Genomic DNA, 17008 nt, shown 5'->3' on the forward strand with positions numbered 1-17008 from the left:
TAAATATTATTGAAAGTTAAAATAATACATATTAAAATAATATTCCGAGTATATTGTTTAACATTTTTTATAATTTGTAATATTATAACAATATTGTATTAATGCTATATATCTACTTTAATAATATTCATGATATATTTATTTTAATATCCGCGAAATATTATGAAACTGTTGTACAAGTATTATTTTTGTTTAAAAATTAATGCAAATTATTGTGCATAAGATATTTATAAACTATATTAATTATTAAAATAAGTTATAACATTCCCGATAATTAAAAATATTAAAGTACATTGTGTTACTTACTTGTTATATAATATTCAAATAATTTTTATATAATGTTGCCAAGAAAGAACATATAACTATCATTTATAATATTTTAAGGGTTGTTTAATGTTGAAGAATATTGTAACATGTACAGTCGTATAGAAATAAAAAATTTACATCTAATTCGAAACAATTTGTAATGAGACGTAGAATAAGCCTAGCTTTAAAGTTTTGGGTTAATTAAGAGAACCACGTAGAAAATCATGATAAGCCTTTCAATTAGATCGGTATTCCTTCTTTGAAAATCCAAAAAATTCTATATCCTTTAATAATTCGTAATGAGGCATACGTCGGCGAATTTTTACCGTATCTGTAAGAAGAACTATGCCCGTTCCGTAATAATTCGTAATAAAACAAAACAAGACTTACCACTTAGTAAATATTTTTACGTACTTTACGAAATTCTACATAATTCAACTGTCGTAATATTGCGTATTTTTTCGCATTTGCGCATTATTTCGCATTGAATTCGTCCTTATGCGTAAAAATTTTCCGTTAGCGCGAATATTAGTTATTGGCATATTAGCATATAACGACAATTTACTAAAAAAATCTAAATTCTATAAATAATAACTAGTCTTCATAATTTCGCTTAAAATAGTGATATTACACTTCTGAGGGAAAGGTGAATGCGAAATTAAATGTGACAATAAATGGGAAAAGCATCGATTAATTTGACGAGGAATACAGATTTTATACAGACATATATTTATGACTTGTTTACAATATCTTTACAAAAACTATCGTACATTCTTATTATTGATAATATAATAAATTTTCCATGTCCGACGATACATTAAGAGAATCATACTCTGGTTGACGTGTTTGATACATTTTATTTGGTAAATCAAAAATTGTATGAAAAAATGGCAATTTAAAATGTACTCTTCTGAGACGATAAGAGAGAGATTGATTGTGAATTGATCATGTCCTTGTGCAGAGGGTGCAATTTACGGAACATCGATGCCCTTGTGCAAAGCCCACTGCTTGTGCATGGCATTTACTTCCACGTTTCTTAGTGACGAGTCGACTAAGATGTCCTGATTTACATTTTCGCATCTAGACAAATCTTTGGAGAATCACTTGAGCTCGTTAAATTTCGGTGGCGAATAGCTGTGTTTTGTATTCCTGCATTAGACTGGATTGGAACATCCTTTCTAACCTTGCTAACTTTTAAACCTTATAGAATATTAAAAGAGTGTTTCTACTTTTAGTGTTTCTGAACAATACGCTTTAAAATAACAGTCGATTTATCGAAGAAATATTTCGATACGAAAATATTGTTTAAAAAACCATATTAACAAAATTCCATGTTATTGTTTTACTCCGCATAATTCAAAGTGTGTATAGCTGAACATAAAGTTAAATGACAAAGAAGCACTCGAATGTACATTTATTCGAGTGATAATACGGTCAAGTTTAAAAACAATGACGACGTATCTGGAATTAAGTGCAAATATATGTTGGAAAAGTTTAAAAGTACTGAAAAGTAAAAGTACTTTATAACTATTGTTAGTTATTGTGTATTGGCATATTAGCGCTATTAAAAATAGCGAGCTATTAATTGTATAATTCCATAAAAAATTATTTGACTTCGTTATTTAATAACGGGGATAATGGCGGTAGCCATAATGTCCACAGCAGCCGCAGTACCCTCTTTTCTTCATTTTACTTTAAAAGTGTACACTCATTTCATCAGCAAATTTAGGAACAGAAAACAAACCGATAGACTGCCTTACTTGTGATGTATTGATGAATTTTTCAACGTCATCTTTTGTCCACTCATTTTGGTATAAATCGAATTGCACTAAAGTAGGATGTCGCTTTCAGGCAATGATCTTTTTAGACTTTTATTACGATCTTTCTATCTGTTTCCTTCTCTTATTCAATTCGTTGTTTTGCTACTTGGTACCATCCTTTTCGGATTAACCAAATCCGTAGAGTGCTACATCTGTTTTTCTAGTTGAATCGTTATTTCTTCTTTAATATCGTTACTCTCTCTCCGATCTCTCAAATTCTCAATACGGCTAGTTGTCAACCATTTTTTGAAGAATAAGTCGCGTAAATGAAACAAAAATATCACGTAGTTGATCGCACTTTTCCTAACTGTATAAGTACACAATGACGTGGTTATGTTGCAGGTTGATTTTTTTTTATATCTTGCAATCGCTTGCGAATAGCTTGATACACGCTTTTTTTTAAAACAAAAATAATGAAAATCAATAAACCTTCAAGACAATCTAAGACTAGGCTGATGTAAAAAAACACATTCCATTTATCAACTATGGAATATTTCTCAAGGAAGTAGTCTACTGTCTCAAATGTCCATTGCATTCCCATAACGATGAACAGTTTGACGATCATGATAAATCTATTGAAAAATAATACAAATACAAACGATTAAAAAATAATATGAAAACAATCCATCTAAAAAATAAAATTGGAAATAAACAAAATAATGTGTAAAGATATCACTCATAAATACAGATAAAACAGCTATAAAATTAAATAAATATTGTTCTATTATTACAACGTATTTCGGATTCTTTGGACATTTGTTATAATACCAAAATAATTGTGTATAAAGCGTTTCTCATTTATTGGAAATTAATAGCGATAGGTATGTACCCAGCAAACATCAACTGACAGTAACATAATATTAATGTTACAATGAATATAAAATTAATAATATTTATGCTCGTTTATGCAAAGTAATAGTAAAGAAAAGCAGCGCCTAAGACGAGTAATTTATATATGGTTATAAATTAAATATTCCCTTTATTCTTATTTTTATTTACGTTACAAGAGCTGAACAGTTTTTGATTCACCGAATCTTTATCAGTCGCAGTTAATTTGACAACCGATGTCATTATCTCATATCGTTACAGTAGATCTTTAGACCGTTATTTTATTGTACTAACAAAGCCTTGTTCATTTCCTGAAGCAATAGTCTGTACAGTGTAGAGTAAGGTTGCCGATACCGCATCGGCTTCTAAATCGCACCATCTCGCATCTATAAATTCAATCATAGTACTTGTACACTCTTTGTGAAATTATTTGGGAATTACATAACATTATCATTATCCTTCATCGAACTCAACATGTTAAGAATACTAGAAATTTTGATGTTAATATGTATAAAAAAATCGTAACTGTGCTGCTATTTTTCAACACATTTCATAGCTTGAATGCAAAAAAAGTAAAATAAATAATATAAATTTTGATAATTTGTAGTGATCACGATATTATTAAATTTAGATTAACAAAGTTCAAATAACTTTGTGTTTTTATTCGTAAATTAAATGAATAAAGGTTTTCAAAATACTTTAGTTTCCTAAATCGCACCATGTCTTAGTTTTCTAATATAAGACTTGAGACTCATCAAATTGTCAATATAATGGAAAGTAAGACGGCGAATACGAATCTTGTATACGCTGCATATCTTTCCGTTAGTTTTCTAAATCGCACTATTGCCTTGATCAGTTATGCATATATATAAAATTAAATATAATATTCATGCAGAACGTACATTGTAATAATATTGCCGTAATGTAGCAATATAACTGAAAAGTTATCGAAATGATTACATTGATGGAAATTATATTTAGTTTACCGTATTTATCTCTAATATTAATAAAATTATGCTTATCTAACGTATTTTTGCTCGAGAATAAAGAATCTCGCAGAAAAAGTGTCGCTTTAACCCATGAAGAATAATATTAACGTGTGGCGTGATTTAAGAGGTTGCCTAAATAGCACTATTAAAAGGTATCTTAAAAATTGTCATTTAAGAATTTATGACAATACATACAATTCTGCAAAAAATAAGTATGAAAGGAGAACTGTTGTACTTTATTATGACGTAAGAAAACTAAAAATATTCCTCTAAATTTCTGAGTTATAAGCCTTTATGTCAAAAGTGGTGCAATTTTAGCAACCTTACCCTATTATTATTACAATACAATTATTGGATTAACTTAACCGATGTGTTATCATGCTTAGGAAAGGTATAGCGTAATAAGAAGAGTGGTTTTGGGTCTCGTGCGTAATCGATCGTTATACATATAGGGCAAAATATCCACACTGATAAAAGAAAATTGTTTGCCAAGTTTCATTTCAAAAGACCCCCACAATTTCGAAATATCGCAAGAAATCTTATTTTTTATTAATATCTTTTTTCTCCACTAAATTTAAATTTACCTTTACAAAAAACTTCATGATTATAAAAGGTATCCCCAAAATCACTCTCCTTATTACGGTATACCCTTCATCAATTAATTATTAATTTTTTCTTATTAAATTTGTTGTGATCCCATGTCTATCTTTTTTTGGTGATGACATCTATCATAGTCATATGATTTTTATTAAAATGCTCTAATTGTTTATTGACTCATGAAGTTATTGTAAATTTACTCGAAATTATAATTTAAAATAGAAAATTCATGGATCCGTTTTAAAGATATAGTCCATTATATTCGTCGTTATTCCTGCAATTCTTAAAAAAATGATGTAAAAGTGAAAATAATTTAAGGATCATATAACTTGCTCATCTTAGGCTTTAATTCATTTTATGTATGTTAATGTTATAAGTTTACATTTAACAATGTTAATATATCAACATATGTAAATAATGATAACAGTTATATCAACCGAAAGTAGATCTTCATGGTCAATAATTTTCTGGGTGAATTTACAAACATTAGCAAGATTCTCAAAACACGCTGCATACTTGCCAGACTTAAAACACATTTTTTTAAAAAGTATCCAGAAATATAGTAAATGTGTAATATCTTAAAAATTAAATTGCTAATTAATTTAATAATTTTATTGCTTACATAGATCTTTATTATCCCTGTCCCCTCATTCCAAAAATTTTAAAAATTTATTGTGAAAAATAGTCTTGAATCGAAATAAACCTCTATCAAAGTTTAAACATGGATTCTCCAACATTTCGTCCCGCGGGTGTCTTAAGCCTGTTTCCAACAACGCAAATTAACTATGATCTCAGTTTAAGTTACACTTTATCTTTCTTTAATTTTAAGAATTGGAAAAAGATAAAGAGTAAATTAAACTGAGATCTAAGTTAATCTAATCTTTAATGAAAATAAGCATTAGCTAGTTTGACTACCGAGGCACTTGTTAATATTTATTGCAATAACCGACAATGTAAAATGAGCGTCAATTTTAGTTGACGCATATATACAATATAAGTAATTTCTTAATGTAACTTAATAAGATTTTGATATGATGAATCAACACATTTAAGTAAGGAGAACGAGAATATAAACGTAATAATTTCTCACTCAACAAGTATATGTGATATAAATTGTTGTGTCGTATTGAACAGTTATATAGTTGATTGTAAAATTATAACATTGAAAATTAGTGTTTATTGGCAAACATAAATGACAAACTTGATTAACTTCCTCCAAATGAGGGACTCTTGATAAAAAACTAAAATTTAGAAATTGAAAATTCAAAATTAGTTTACATTTTGAATTTCTATTATGAATAATCAGTTAGATAATTATGCTTTGTAAAAAACCCATTACTTAGATCTGGTTACCTAGTAAATACCATCTTGTACTCAAGAAATGATTGTATTAATTGCATAATGATATTTACCAGGTAGCTAGAGCTAAATGGTTATTTTTACACAACATAGTTATCTAACTGATTATTCGTAATAGAAACCAACAGTATAAACTAATTTTTGGAACATACACTACTTTATTATCATATTTCTGATGTTTTATTATTTAGTAGACAGCAATTCTTGCATTTTTGCGTAGGTTGCAGAACTTTAGAAATAGGATGAAAATAATAAAATCAACACAGTAGGTCCTAAAATACACGTTTGAAATTTACTTATTTTAACTGCAAATTATTTGTTAAACTTTGTCTTTTAGTTTATAATTACTTCCAAAAAAGAAAAGAAAATCAATGTTTTATGACTCAAAAGCACTCACCTGTCCTTAATGGAATCAAGTTGATTGCTTCTGGGATCGGTATTTAAATCTTTTATATCCGCTTTTACCTTATTGTAATATTTCAACGTGAGAATGAAAAACACCACGTTGGATATTGTCACAATTGTCTCCGGTCCATAAAGAAAGATTAAATCGCTGTAGTTATCCCAACTGGCTGTATCTTTTCAATAAAATCATAATAAGATTTAATTAAATTATTATATAATTATTACGCATAAATACTACATAAATTTTCAGATTGCAATTCATCTGGTATTAATTCTCAACTGTATCTAATTACCATACCTATCTATTGCTGCGTAAGTTATTATATCAAGAAGGTTCGAAGAAATATTCAACACTGTACAGACGAGTCAGCTTTCGTTACAAGAAGTCGGTAATATTTTCAAGAACTCCGTTACTAGTGTTAACTAACTTACGTTATATCATCTCTCGGAAAATGGTTATCAATTAATAACTCACATGTAATACTACAAAACATATTGCCAATATTGGGTGCCAAATATTCTGGTAGTAAATTGGTGTTATCGACAACGATAATGATGATTAACAGAAGCAAAGGGATGCCCCACCCATATAAACAATACAACAGCAATCGTTTCCTATTTTTGCGGTCCTTTACATTCATATTCTCACGTACAGTTCTGTGGAGGATATAAATTAATATTAACTTATTAGATTTTATTAAATCAGCTTTGAATTTATGTAAATGCTGAAATGTTGCTTTCAATCAAAGCTTGCGTTATTATGAGATTTGTAGCACAATTGAGTTTGCATTTCTTTACAAGTCGATGCCTTTATGATGTAACAATTTGCCATCAATTTGTCGACAATTCATATTGTAGTCTGAAATCTTTATCTTCATCTTCGGTACTGATTCAAAAATGCATAGTGTCTTTATATAGCCATTTTTTTTATCTGATTACATGTGTAAGAATACTAGTAAGAAATGATCCGATCGAGATTTGACGAAACGTCGCGAGCGTTTATGTACGAAGAAAATATGTGGCCAATAGCGTAGGTCTTCGGAAATATAGGTGAAGGAGGGGAAAATTGCGGTTGAGCTATACGTCGCTGGCAGGAAAGTATCCTAGAACAGGGAAGTGAGATGACCCTGCGGCGAAATAGGCCTGTATGCAGTCCGCGAGGGAAGTATCGGTATTTCTGTGCAAAAGTTAACAGTAGAGACAGTTTCGCAATAAGCAAGTATGTGTAGTCTCGTTCCGCTTGTGTATACCCATTTGTTATTGTAGTTTGATAAATGTAAATGCCTTTCAAGAAAGGTACACAAAGTTTATCATTTTTATCCGATTAAATCATCCTTAAAATTATAGCCGTACTAATACGCGTTACTTAACTATAATATCAACGAAGTACTTTACATCTTCAGCAGTATAACAGCAACAGATCATAATTCACTATAACATGTCTCTCATAATTCTGACAAGTAAAATGTTGCTATTGGACTGACAATTTACATTGTTTTTACATTGTTTACTGCGTATTGCTTCAATGTTGATATATTCAAATTAGTTAAAGACAAATATATGGCAAATTGCTGATATCATAAATAATCACAGATTTATGCGATTTCATTTAGACACATTTTATTACTCTGGCAAAAATAACGCGTAAAGCAAATGTAAAATGTAAATTGGAATATCGGAACGTAAAGAAAAAATATGCGAAGAGTGATAAAGGTGTAATCGAACTTTTTATAAAACGTAGATTTGGATATCGAAGCATGAGCTTATGTGACGTTTGTATGACCATTGAAGAAGTTTTCTATTTTTGCCAGGGTATTTAAATGATATTTTTCAAATTTAACTTTTAAATGTATGATAATTGCCATATCAACAATATAATTTACCATATCATTATATAATTGTTGAAACTGTAAAACTTATTTAGGAAAACAGTTATTAATATTTTATAAAAAGTTAGTACTTCTTTGTTTATTTTTGTAAATATATATTCAAACAATTGAAGATTATAATTTTTATTGAAACTTATAATTTAATAAATGTAATATTGGAATATGATCAGCCATAAAATAAAGTTAATAAAAATCACTGATGAAGACACACTGGTGAAAAATTTGAGTTAATTGAAATACCATGGAAATAAATGAGAAAATAGTTTTGTGCGGTAATACTTTAAATAAGGTAATATACTTTATTTAATATTAAAATTAAAAAATTAATTCAGTAATTAATAATTTAAGAGAAGCAATTATTAATTTTTTGCACGGTAAAATAATTATCTTATTTATGTAATCCTTGATAATTCCATTTAACCCAATGATATCAGGGTGTATGACTTACGCGAAGGTCCGCCATATGTCGAAGCACATAACGTGAAGCCAGAAAAACACCGCATGAAAACTAAAAAACCCGATGTAAGCTAGAAAAATATTTTTTACGTTTCTTTAACATTATTCGTATATAAATATTTCCTAACACGTTTGTATACAAACCTAAAGATTTGCACTTTATTTTTCTTTGTTGCTCAAATCCAACTTTGTCGTACCAGTTGATGATGAATGAACAGATGGCAGATAGCAAGATACTGCTCACATAACATATAACCGTTTTTCCATGAATATTTTGCAGATTCGGTAAGTACGCGTATACTAGCAACGTCATCAACAGAAATATACATTTGACGACCAATATAGCGAACAACCAGTCAGCGTTAAACAAAAAATGAATTTTAAGTTTCATAATTTGTAGGGTATACAAATCCGACATTTATCTAATGCTCGAAAATTGATCTGACATTATTTTCATCAATTTTCCATACATTAATAATGATTCTTCTTATTCCGCGTATACACACGGAAAAAAATGACTTAGTAGTGGTAACTAAATATCAGTAGCTAGTTCGATATTTTCTATCAGTGCTAAAAATTGACTATTAAAGGTAAAATATATTTGCTGCAAAATACAGTTTTATTAGCTAAAATAAAATGTGTGTTTTAACACGTGTAGCTAAAAAAGTGGCAGCTATTACTCAATATCTTAGTCCCGGACTACAATTAATGTTGCAAGCCTTAAATTGTAAAAATTGACCATGGTCGATTATTCTCCTCATATTCAACTACAATTGGTCAATTTCTTACGGCTTAAGGCTTACTACACCTGTTGTAGACCGGGACTTAGGAGCGTGAAACTATATACGCATTTGCTAAACTTTATTTGATTCTGGCAGCGAATATTTCTTGCTGTAACTGCTAATTTTAATAACTAATAAATTTAGCTCCGGCAGCAACGATATTAGCTGTCCCTATTTTAAAGACACATCTTAGTTGCTACAACTAAATTTTAGCTTTGTTGGCTAATCTTTTCTCTGCGTGCATATAACTAAAATATTTACAGCTCTTAAATACTCAAATACTTTTTAATTTTACGGTGCTCGACACGTTATTATATGTTATGATTGTTTGACACATCGTATAATTCAAACAAATTAAATCTGTTGAATTTAATCAAATTACAAACAAATTTGCGGTGGAAGAGATAAGAGCTTGAATGCATAATACGCTAGCATCGTTAATGAAAATCTAATTCATTGTATTGAATTATAATTGAATTATAATTAATTATTAGGAATATTATTGTTATTGAATTATAATTAATTATTAGGAAATTAACACAAATTCACGGGAACAAACTTCTGATATAACAAAGCATTGGCAAATCCCATATTAATACAATCTCTCTATTCAGTCATATCTACAAAGATAAAGATGAGTGAAAATAGTCTAATAGAATAGTAGCTGGGAAACGTATACAAATAATAATTGTTACACATATATACAGTTATCGCATAATAAATTTTATAGTTGCAGACTATAGTACAGATAAAGACTATAATAGAAATAATGTACCTCTTATAAGTCTCAGGCGTCACGTATTTGCCACAGACAAACAAATCAAAGTTAGTAGAGTTGTCAAAATAGTTATGTCTAACGTCGAAGCAGTGCATGTCGTTCGCATCATAATGTCGGATAAAAACATGTCCATTTGATGTCAGTAACACTTGTTTTTCCCATTCCTTTGGATCGTAAGTGTACATTTGGTCACATGGCTGCTGAATCAAAACTCCGTGATCTAAGTAATTAAAGAGAAGTAAGTTAATTTCGTTTCTCTGTGAGTAGAATTAACGTTGACAATTGTCAACTTTTTTATAATTAATTAGTAATGACGAGCAATGTAACAAAGATAAAAATATAAATTTTTCTTGTCATGTAATAGAAGTGTTTAAATACCATTAGATGTAGGGTTGCCAAATTGGGGGCTTTTTCTGTAAATTTAAGTTTTGTTATTATCAAGTGGAACTATTTGACAGCACAAATAATTTTTGAAAGAAGAAAATGTAAGTATCCGTAATATTTGCATTTTTTCAGAAATTTCCTCGTAAGTTAATAAAAATTTTAGGGAGTCTCTCAGTTTGGCAACTCTGATTAGAAGTACCTTTGGTCGTGTCAAAAGTGAACGAATTCGTCTGATCCACGGCATTCACAAAAGCATTGTAAAATTCTCCCACTTCATTAGGTTTAAAACGTAGAAAATTAATGCAACCTTCATAAGCATATTTATCTTCAGAACAACACTTTCTGATACAGGCGTTTGTATCACAGAATTCCGGATCTCTGCAGATACGGACTACCACTTTTCTTTCAACTGCAAACTCCGGCGTCATCTCGAGACAAGCGTTATCCTCAGTAACTGGTTCCTCTTTGACATTATTTTTGGACACTGGAATCATCACCTGTTAAGTTATTTGAATCATTTAATGTTGTTTTAGTTCTTATCAACCTATCCAAAAGGTGATGTTTCTATTCTAGAAGATACAAATGTTTTCATGAATTATCCTACATAGCAATATATAATTGGAAAATTACGAGAGTTGCCTGAAAAGTAATGACCCTCATTTTTTTTTCTCAAAAACTATTTGTTCTACAAAAATGATGTTTACACATATGAAAGAATGATGTTTTATCTACTCACTCTATTTTTCTACATAATCTCTTTCAAGTTCTACTGTCTTCTTCCAACGATTTATTAGGGCGTCTATGCCCTGTCAGTACCAGTTCTTGCTCTGGTTAGGGAGCCAAATTTTCACTGTGCTAATCACCTCTTTGTTGTCTTCAAAATGTTTTCCGACCATTAAAGTAAGGATTCGTGAGAACTGATACTCACAGGGCATAGATGCTCTAGTAACTCGTTGGAAGAAGGCAGTAGAACTTAACAGAGATTAAGTAGAAAAATAGAGTGAGTAGATAAAACATCATTCTTTCATATGTGTAAACATCATTTTTGTAGAACAAATAATTTTTAAGAAAAAAAATGTGGGGCATTACTTTTTGGGCAACCCTTGTATATTTGTGTCAATGTACATTCTGTTCATGCATAAAAGTGAAAAACAAAACATTAAAAACAACATTACGCAATAAAATCTTGTGTAAAACCAAAATTTTGTTCTCTTTAATTACTTATTGGTAACCTAATTTAAAAAATTAAATTTTCAGTATACTCAAAATAATAATTGATATGCAATTATTACAAAAATTATCTTACAATTAGAAGTTCTAATTCCTTGCTCACCAAATATGTACTGTTCCGTAGAAAGATATCATTTTCGTTAATTTCATAATTAACGATCGGCCCTTTGCACTCAGGTGGTCCTTGGGTGACTATCACTGCACTTTCTGCGTCAGTCGATCTATTTAGCAAAAATGCTCCAAGACTCTGTGATTCGTTTAACCGGGTCACACATGTTTTTGTGCCGCTGTCGAATATTGTATCGCCAAAGCAACACTTTCTGATGTGTAAAAGCTGCGGAATGGATGTGTCAATTGCTTTCACTTGTTGGTCCTTGTTTGATCGACAGTAACGAATTATTTTTATGGGTTTCTTTTTCAGTTTTATGTAAAATAATTCAAGGCAAGCTGGCACCTACAATCAATATGTTAAGTAGTTAAGCAAGGATCAATAGCTTTTAACATTGTTTAGATAGTTGTTGTTAATATCATTATTTTATTTTAGTTATATGATTAGGATCGTATACCAAGTGTAGATACTATTATTTTTCTTTTAAATGATATAAATAGCTACATACATTAGCCAATCAAGAAAACATTTATTGATTGGCTAGGTATCCCTAGGTTTCTTTTTATACTTCTTTATTATTCTCTTTATACTTCTTGTAAAACTTGACTTTTATCTTGTCAATTATGACATTGTGACCTTAAAGTTAAAGATAAACAAGATCAATTTAATGTCAATTTACCTCTAAGACAGTGTCAGATTCGAAATCGTCGAGTGCCGTTGTCACAAGATCCTCAGATTCGTCGCACTGAGGAATTCCTTGGAACTCTCTTGTAATGTTCCAATAGTAAACCTCTATCGCAAATATCGGTACTGATTCACAGTTGGTGAAATTGTTTACTAAAATCTGTCCTGGTGGGCAACATTTTGTCAGTTGCCATTCGGATGATATTTTTATCAAGGATAATACCAAACCGAGCAAAGCAAACATTGTCATAGACATAGTTGTGAAAATTATAATTATTCGTTTATTTAATACAATGTATATTCTCTATTATTATCGCTCATCTGAATTCAACGTCATGTGCTTAAGTGATACTTCCTGATTATTATTTTGTTCACTTTGCAGTCACATTTTAAAGCTGCTGCTCTAGTATATACTTAAACCTGTTTTTCTTTATATTTTGTATACTTTATTTTAATAATACATGTAGCTCTTTCTATTTTCTTCAGAAAAAAACTTCTTCAGACATTCCTCGCTGCATTATTTTAAGTCATATTTAGACCAATTCCTTTAGTTGCTTAAATTTTAAATCGCCATTTCACAGCGATTTGTAAGTTTTATGCACAACAATATTAATGCCTTCTTGCACTCAATTTTATTTCTGTATGTCTCAATTCTTATTTCGTTTGCTACTCCGGGCAGAAATAGTTGCTATCTGTTTAATAATAACTTAAATCATTATCTTTCTGTTAAAATCGTTCTGAACCGAAATATATGTTTTTACCATTTTAAATTAAGTTATACAATAAATTGATATCAAATTATTATTGTGTAATAGGTGATTATTAAAATTTTAAAACCAAGATCAGTATTCATCTTTAATATTTATTTTTCTTTTCCGAGCAAAGAGATGATATTTTTATATATTTATAAATTATAACGTTTTAGTAAGTTATATATATATGTATATATATATATATATATATATATATATATATATATCTGTCTAAATGTTTCACTTATTTCGATTTTCAACAAAACAATTAAGATAACAAAAACCTAATTAACGTATCGCAGTAAAAAGTAACAGATTATTAATCAATTAACTTACTTGTTCGAAAAATTGCGATCCTCACTCAGTTCTCTCTTTATTCATCAATTTTCTTGTCTTCTTGAAGTAATGTTACATTGCAGCGAGTTATCTGTGCATGCAGTCGAATACTCATTTCCTTTGTATATGTCTCTGTAAATAATCAACTTGTTCCATTACTTTTATCACATTGCCCCGTCTGAGAATACGTTGCTTTTAGTATAATTATTCTTTGACATTTGTCTGCATTATTTACAAATGTTTCTTGATGTGACACAACTGAATAGAGCTAATAGCACGATAAAGCAAATTAATAGCTCTCTTAGGGATATGTTCGGGGAGACGCTATTAGCGTTATTTTCATCAGTCTTTCCTGGTTAACATTTAATGAATGATAAAGATAGAAAACACAAATAGCTCTAGCAGCGGTCTCTCCAAACGCACCATTATTTTAACACCTCAACATAACACTAGCTAATTTTTTAAAATCCGTCTCTCCTCACTCTTCCATTTAGCGGAATTAATAAAAGAATAGAATTATATAATTATAAGCTATAATATTTATAAGCTTTAAAATGCTGCAAAATTTACATCTCGTAAATTACAATTTTATTTTTTTAGTAGAAAATTGAATGAATATTTATTCAATCCTTTTCATAACTGAAAAGGTATTGATAAAGTTTTAGGGCAAAGTTAAGAATTATTTAATAGCTCCTAAGTCGATACAATTTCAATTTTCAAATCCATTTCTTCACTTGTAAACAGCTTTTAAATTATTCATTAATTTTTAAAAACGATAAATATGCTAATTTACAATAAATCTATTATCAAGTGAAATTAATGGCTAGTCTGGAAGACTAGTTTTAATATTGAAACTGACAGAAAAAAATTTTTTATAATTGTGAATATTAATTTATTTTTTAATTTCGATATGCCATTTCATTTTTTAATGATATCCTAGAAAGTTGATAGTAAAATCACGGTTGAAAACCATCGCATCATATGATGTACCCTTTAATAGAATCATAAATCCCGAGTTACTAGTGGCGAGGCTCACGATGGCTAGTGAGGAACAAAAAATTACAATGGCTGTTGAGATGAAAAAGCGTTTTATAAGATCTTACAACATCTCTTTTTAACTTTTTCAGTGACTTAACAGTATTAGTCTCAGAGAAATTAAATTAAATATATAAAAGTGATGCCGATAAAGAGCCGATACTGGTTGGTTTTTATATATTTAATTTCAATTTATTTTAACATATTTTAAATTGCGTTTCTGTAATCCTTACGGAAACAACTACATGAATACAAAAATATTAGCAATACACTGTTGAAGAACTGATGTACACCAGTAATTTTCTCGTATTCTGGTAATTTTTTTTTTTAAGAAAAGAAACATTACACTGACTGGTTTTTTAAGGAAAAAAGACATTACACTAAATAACATTGAATATACGTTACAAACTTTTAATAAATTTTAATATATACATTAGTATCTATTTATACATTACGTGTTTAGTCTGAACAGTTTGTAAATATTCATTAAACATGATCTTGATAAACAACTTTTTATGCATGATTTTGAAAGGTAAAATAGAGAATCAAACCTTTCTAGATGTGCGAGAAGTCTTGGCTAAAATAATAATTGTAAATGAGAAATCTTATAACTATGCTTATAAATCGGCGATTGTTTAAGTGATATATCATGATTATGTTATTATTACAATACTACAGTTGATGCAAATAAAATTTGATTTCGTGATATAAAGAATCTTATGTTGCACACAAAGTTTTAAGTTCTAATCGTTACCTCGTATGCGATATTACCTTTTAGAAATGAAAGAATTCAAACGTCTTGTAAAATATGTTTTTAAAACCTTGTAATATAATATGTTGCAACGGAAATGTATCTGAAATCTATCGCATGCAAAAAATGTTCTAATTAGGTTTTTTAAAATTGGGCAATTTTTGCTTAGGTACGTCAACCAAGTGGAAAATAGCCAAAAAGAAAATTTATTGATTTCATTGACTATCGCAGTGAAAATTTTCCAAATGCATTTGTTACATGTGCTGAGTTTATGTAATAGATGTATAAACCTATTATTCAAGAATGTTACACAATAGTAGTAGAAGTATGTATAAATCTATTATTCAAAAACGTTAGACAATAATAGTAGAAGGATGTACAAACCTGTTATTCAAGAATTGTACGCAATAAAATATTATTTTCTTTTATATACATGTATTAGGCATTAATTTATCAAGTATTTCAGAAATCATATTTGCATTTATTATGTTAATCAAATTGCAAATAATAAATATAGAAGATATTATTGAAATAATTAAAATTTAAAGTACTTAAAAAAAATGTTAAAATTATGATCAGTAATCCTTTGAATAAGGTTCAGAGTTTTGCAAAAATGCACATTTCGGCTAATTTTCGGCTTAAAGCATTTCGGCTTTTTCCTTACCTCACTATTTCTCGTATAATCCAAATACCGATTGACATTTTGATTGTGTGCATGTTGGTAAGGTAAGGGGAACAGAGTTAACTGACATTCGGCCAAAATGCACATTTTTTTACTGAGCTCTGATTTAAATGATGTCTGTATTTTAGCAATTTTAAACAATTTTGCAATGCGAAATTGTTTACGTACTATAAAGGACCTATTTTACAAAATTTGCATAATGTACATAATAAGTAAATTGATTGGTTTAATAGCCCATGCATAAGAATATAAACCAATCAATTTCCTTATGCAATATAATTATGCAACTATGCAAATTTTTCTGGATAGGCTTTAATGCTTGGAAAACACCGGCGCAGCACGGGTATTTAATACTGCGAATCGAATCGAACAGTTAAAGCAGACATGTAGTATTTTATTTTGAGGGATTTAGTATAAAAATCGGTCTTTAGTTATGACGTAATTACAAAGATTTCACATACTTGAATAGGGTTGATAATCAATAATTACCTAAAATTCCTTTTAATCCCTCCCATAAACTTTTTTCCTATAGGAAAACGAAGAAAATTTCATTATATTAATTCCACCTTCTGTCCAAAAAAACATTAGAGATAAATGCATAATAACAAAATGCAAACATTATTCTCTTTGCACCCACTCAAAGAGTTGGATTAAGATTTTGCGCAAAAAAAATTATATCTTTAAACACTTCAACCTCAGTAAGTTTCAAAATCCAAAAAATTTTTCAAAAACAGGTAGCTTATTTTGACGTGGATTGCTCTATGTTTTAGATACGATGTCCAATTTCTTATTCAACAATCTTTAGGTTTTTCATAAAGGTGACACCGGTGTCCACT

At 29.2% G+C, this 17008-nt stretch overlaps 1 protein-coding gene across 7 annotated transcripts in view; it reads right to left on the reverse strand.

Annotated features, from left to right (window-relative positions):
• Positions 1-676: 676 nt before the first annotated feature.
• LOC105201065 (G-protein coupled receptor Mth) overlaps positions 677-17008 on the reverse strand; it is a 335046-nt gene continuing 318714 nt past the window's right edge. For 4 of the 7 annotated variants that reach the window (XM_039453765.1, XM_039453767.1, XM_039453764.1 and 1 more), the window contains 10 exons: positions 13705-13836; positions 12612-13308; positions 11927-12277; positions 10793-11090; positions 10207-10429; positions 8794-9011; positions 8642-8720; positions 6780-6961; positions 6297-6477; positions 677-2698 (listed from right to left, as the gene is read on the reverse strand). In XM_039453765.1, coding sequence (XP_039309699.1) covers positions 2458-2698; positions 6297-6477; positions 6780-6961; positions 8642-8720; positions 8794-9011; positions 10207-10429; positions 10793-11090; positions 11927-12277; positions 12612-12872 — 2034 coding nt within the window. In that variant the 5' untranslated portion in view covers positions 12873-13308; positions 13705-13836 and the 3' untranslated portion in view covers positions 677-2457. Of the gene's footprint in view, positions 2699-3088; positions 3341-4865; positions 6172-6296; positions 6478-6779; positions 6962-8641; positions 8721-8793; positions 9012-10206; positions 10430-10792; positions 11091-11926; positions 12278-12611; positions 13309-13704; positions 13837-17008 lie in introns of those variants that run through there. The other 3 variants (XM_026141136.2, XM_039453768.1, XM_039453769.1) reach the window with 3 other exon arrangements.

The sequence above is a fragment of the Solenopsis invicta genome, chromosome 9 (assembly GCF_016802725.1).
Source record: "Solenopsis invicta isolate M01_SB chromosome 9, UNIL_Sinv_3.0, whole genome shotgun sequence".
Taxonomy (NCBI): domain Eukaryota; kingdom Metazoa; phylum Arthropoda; class Insecta; order Hymenoptera; family Formicidae; genus Solenopsis; species Solenopsis invicta.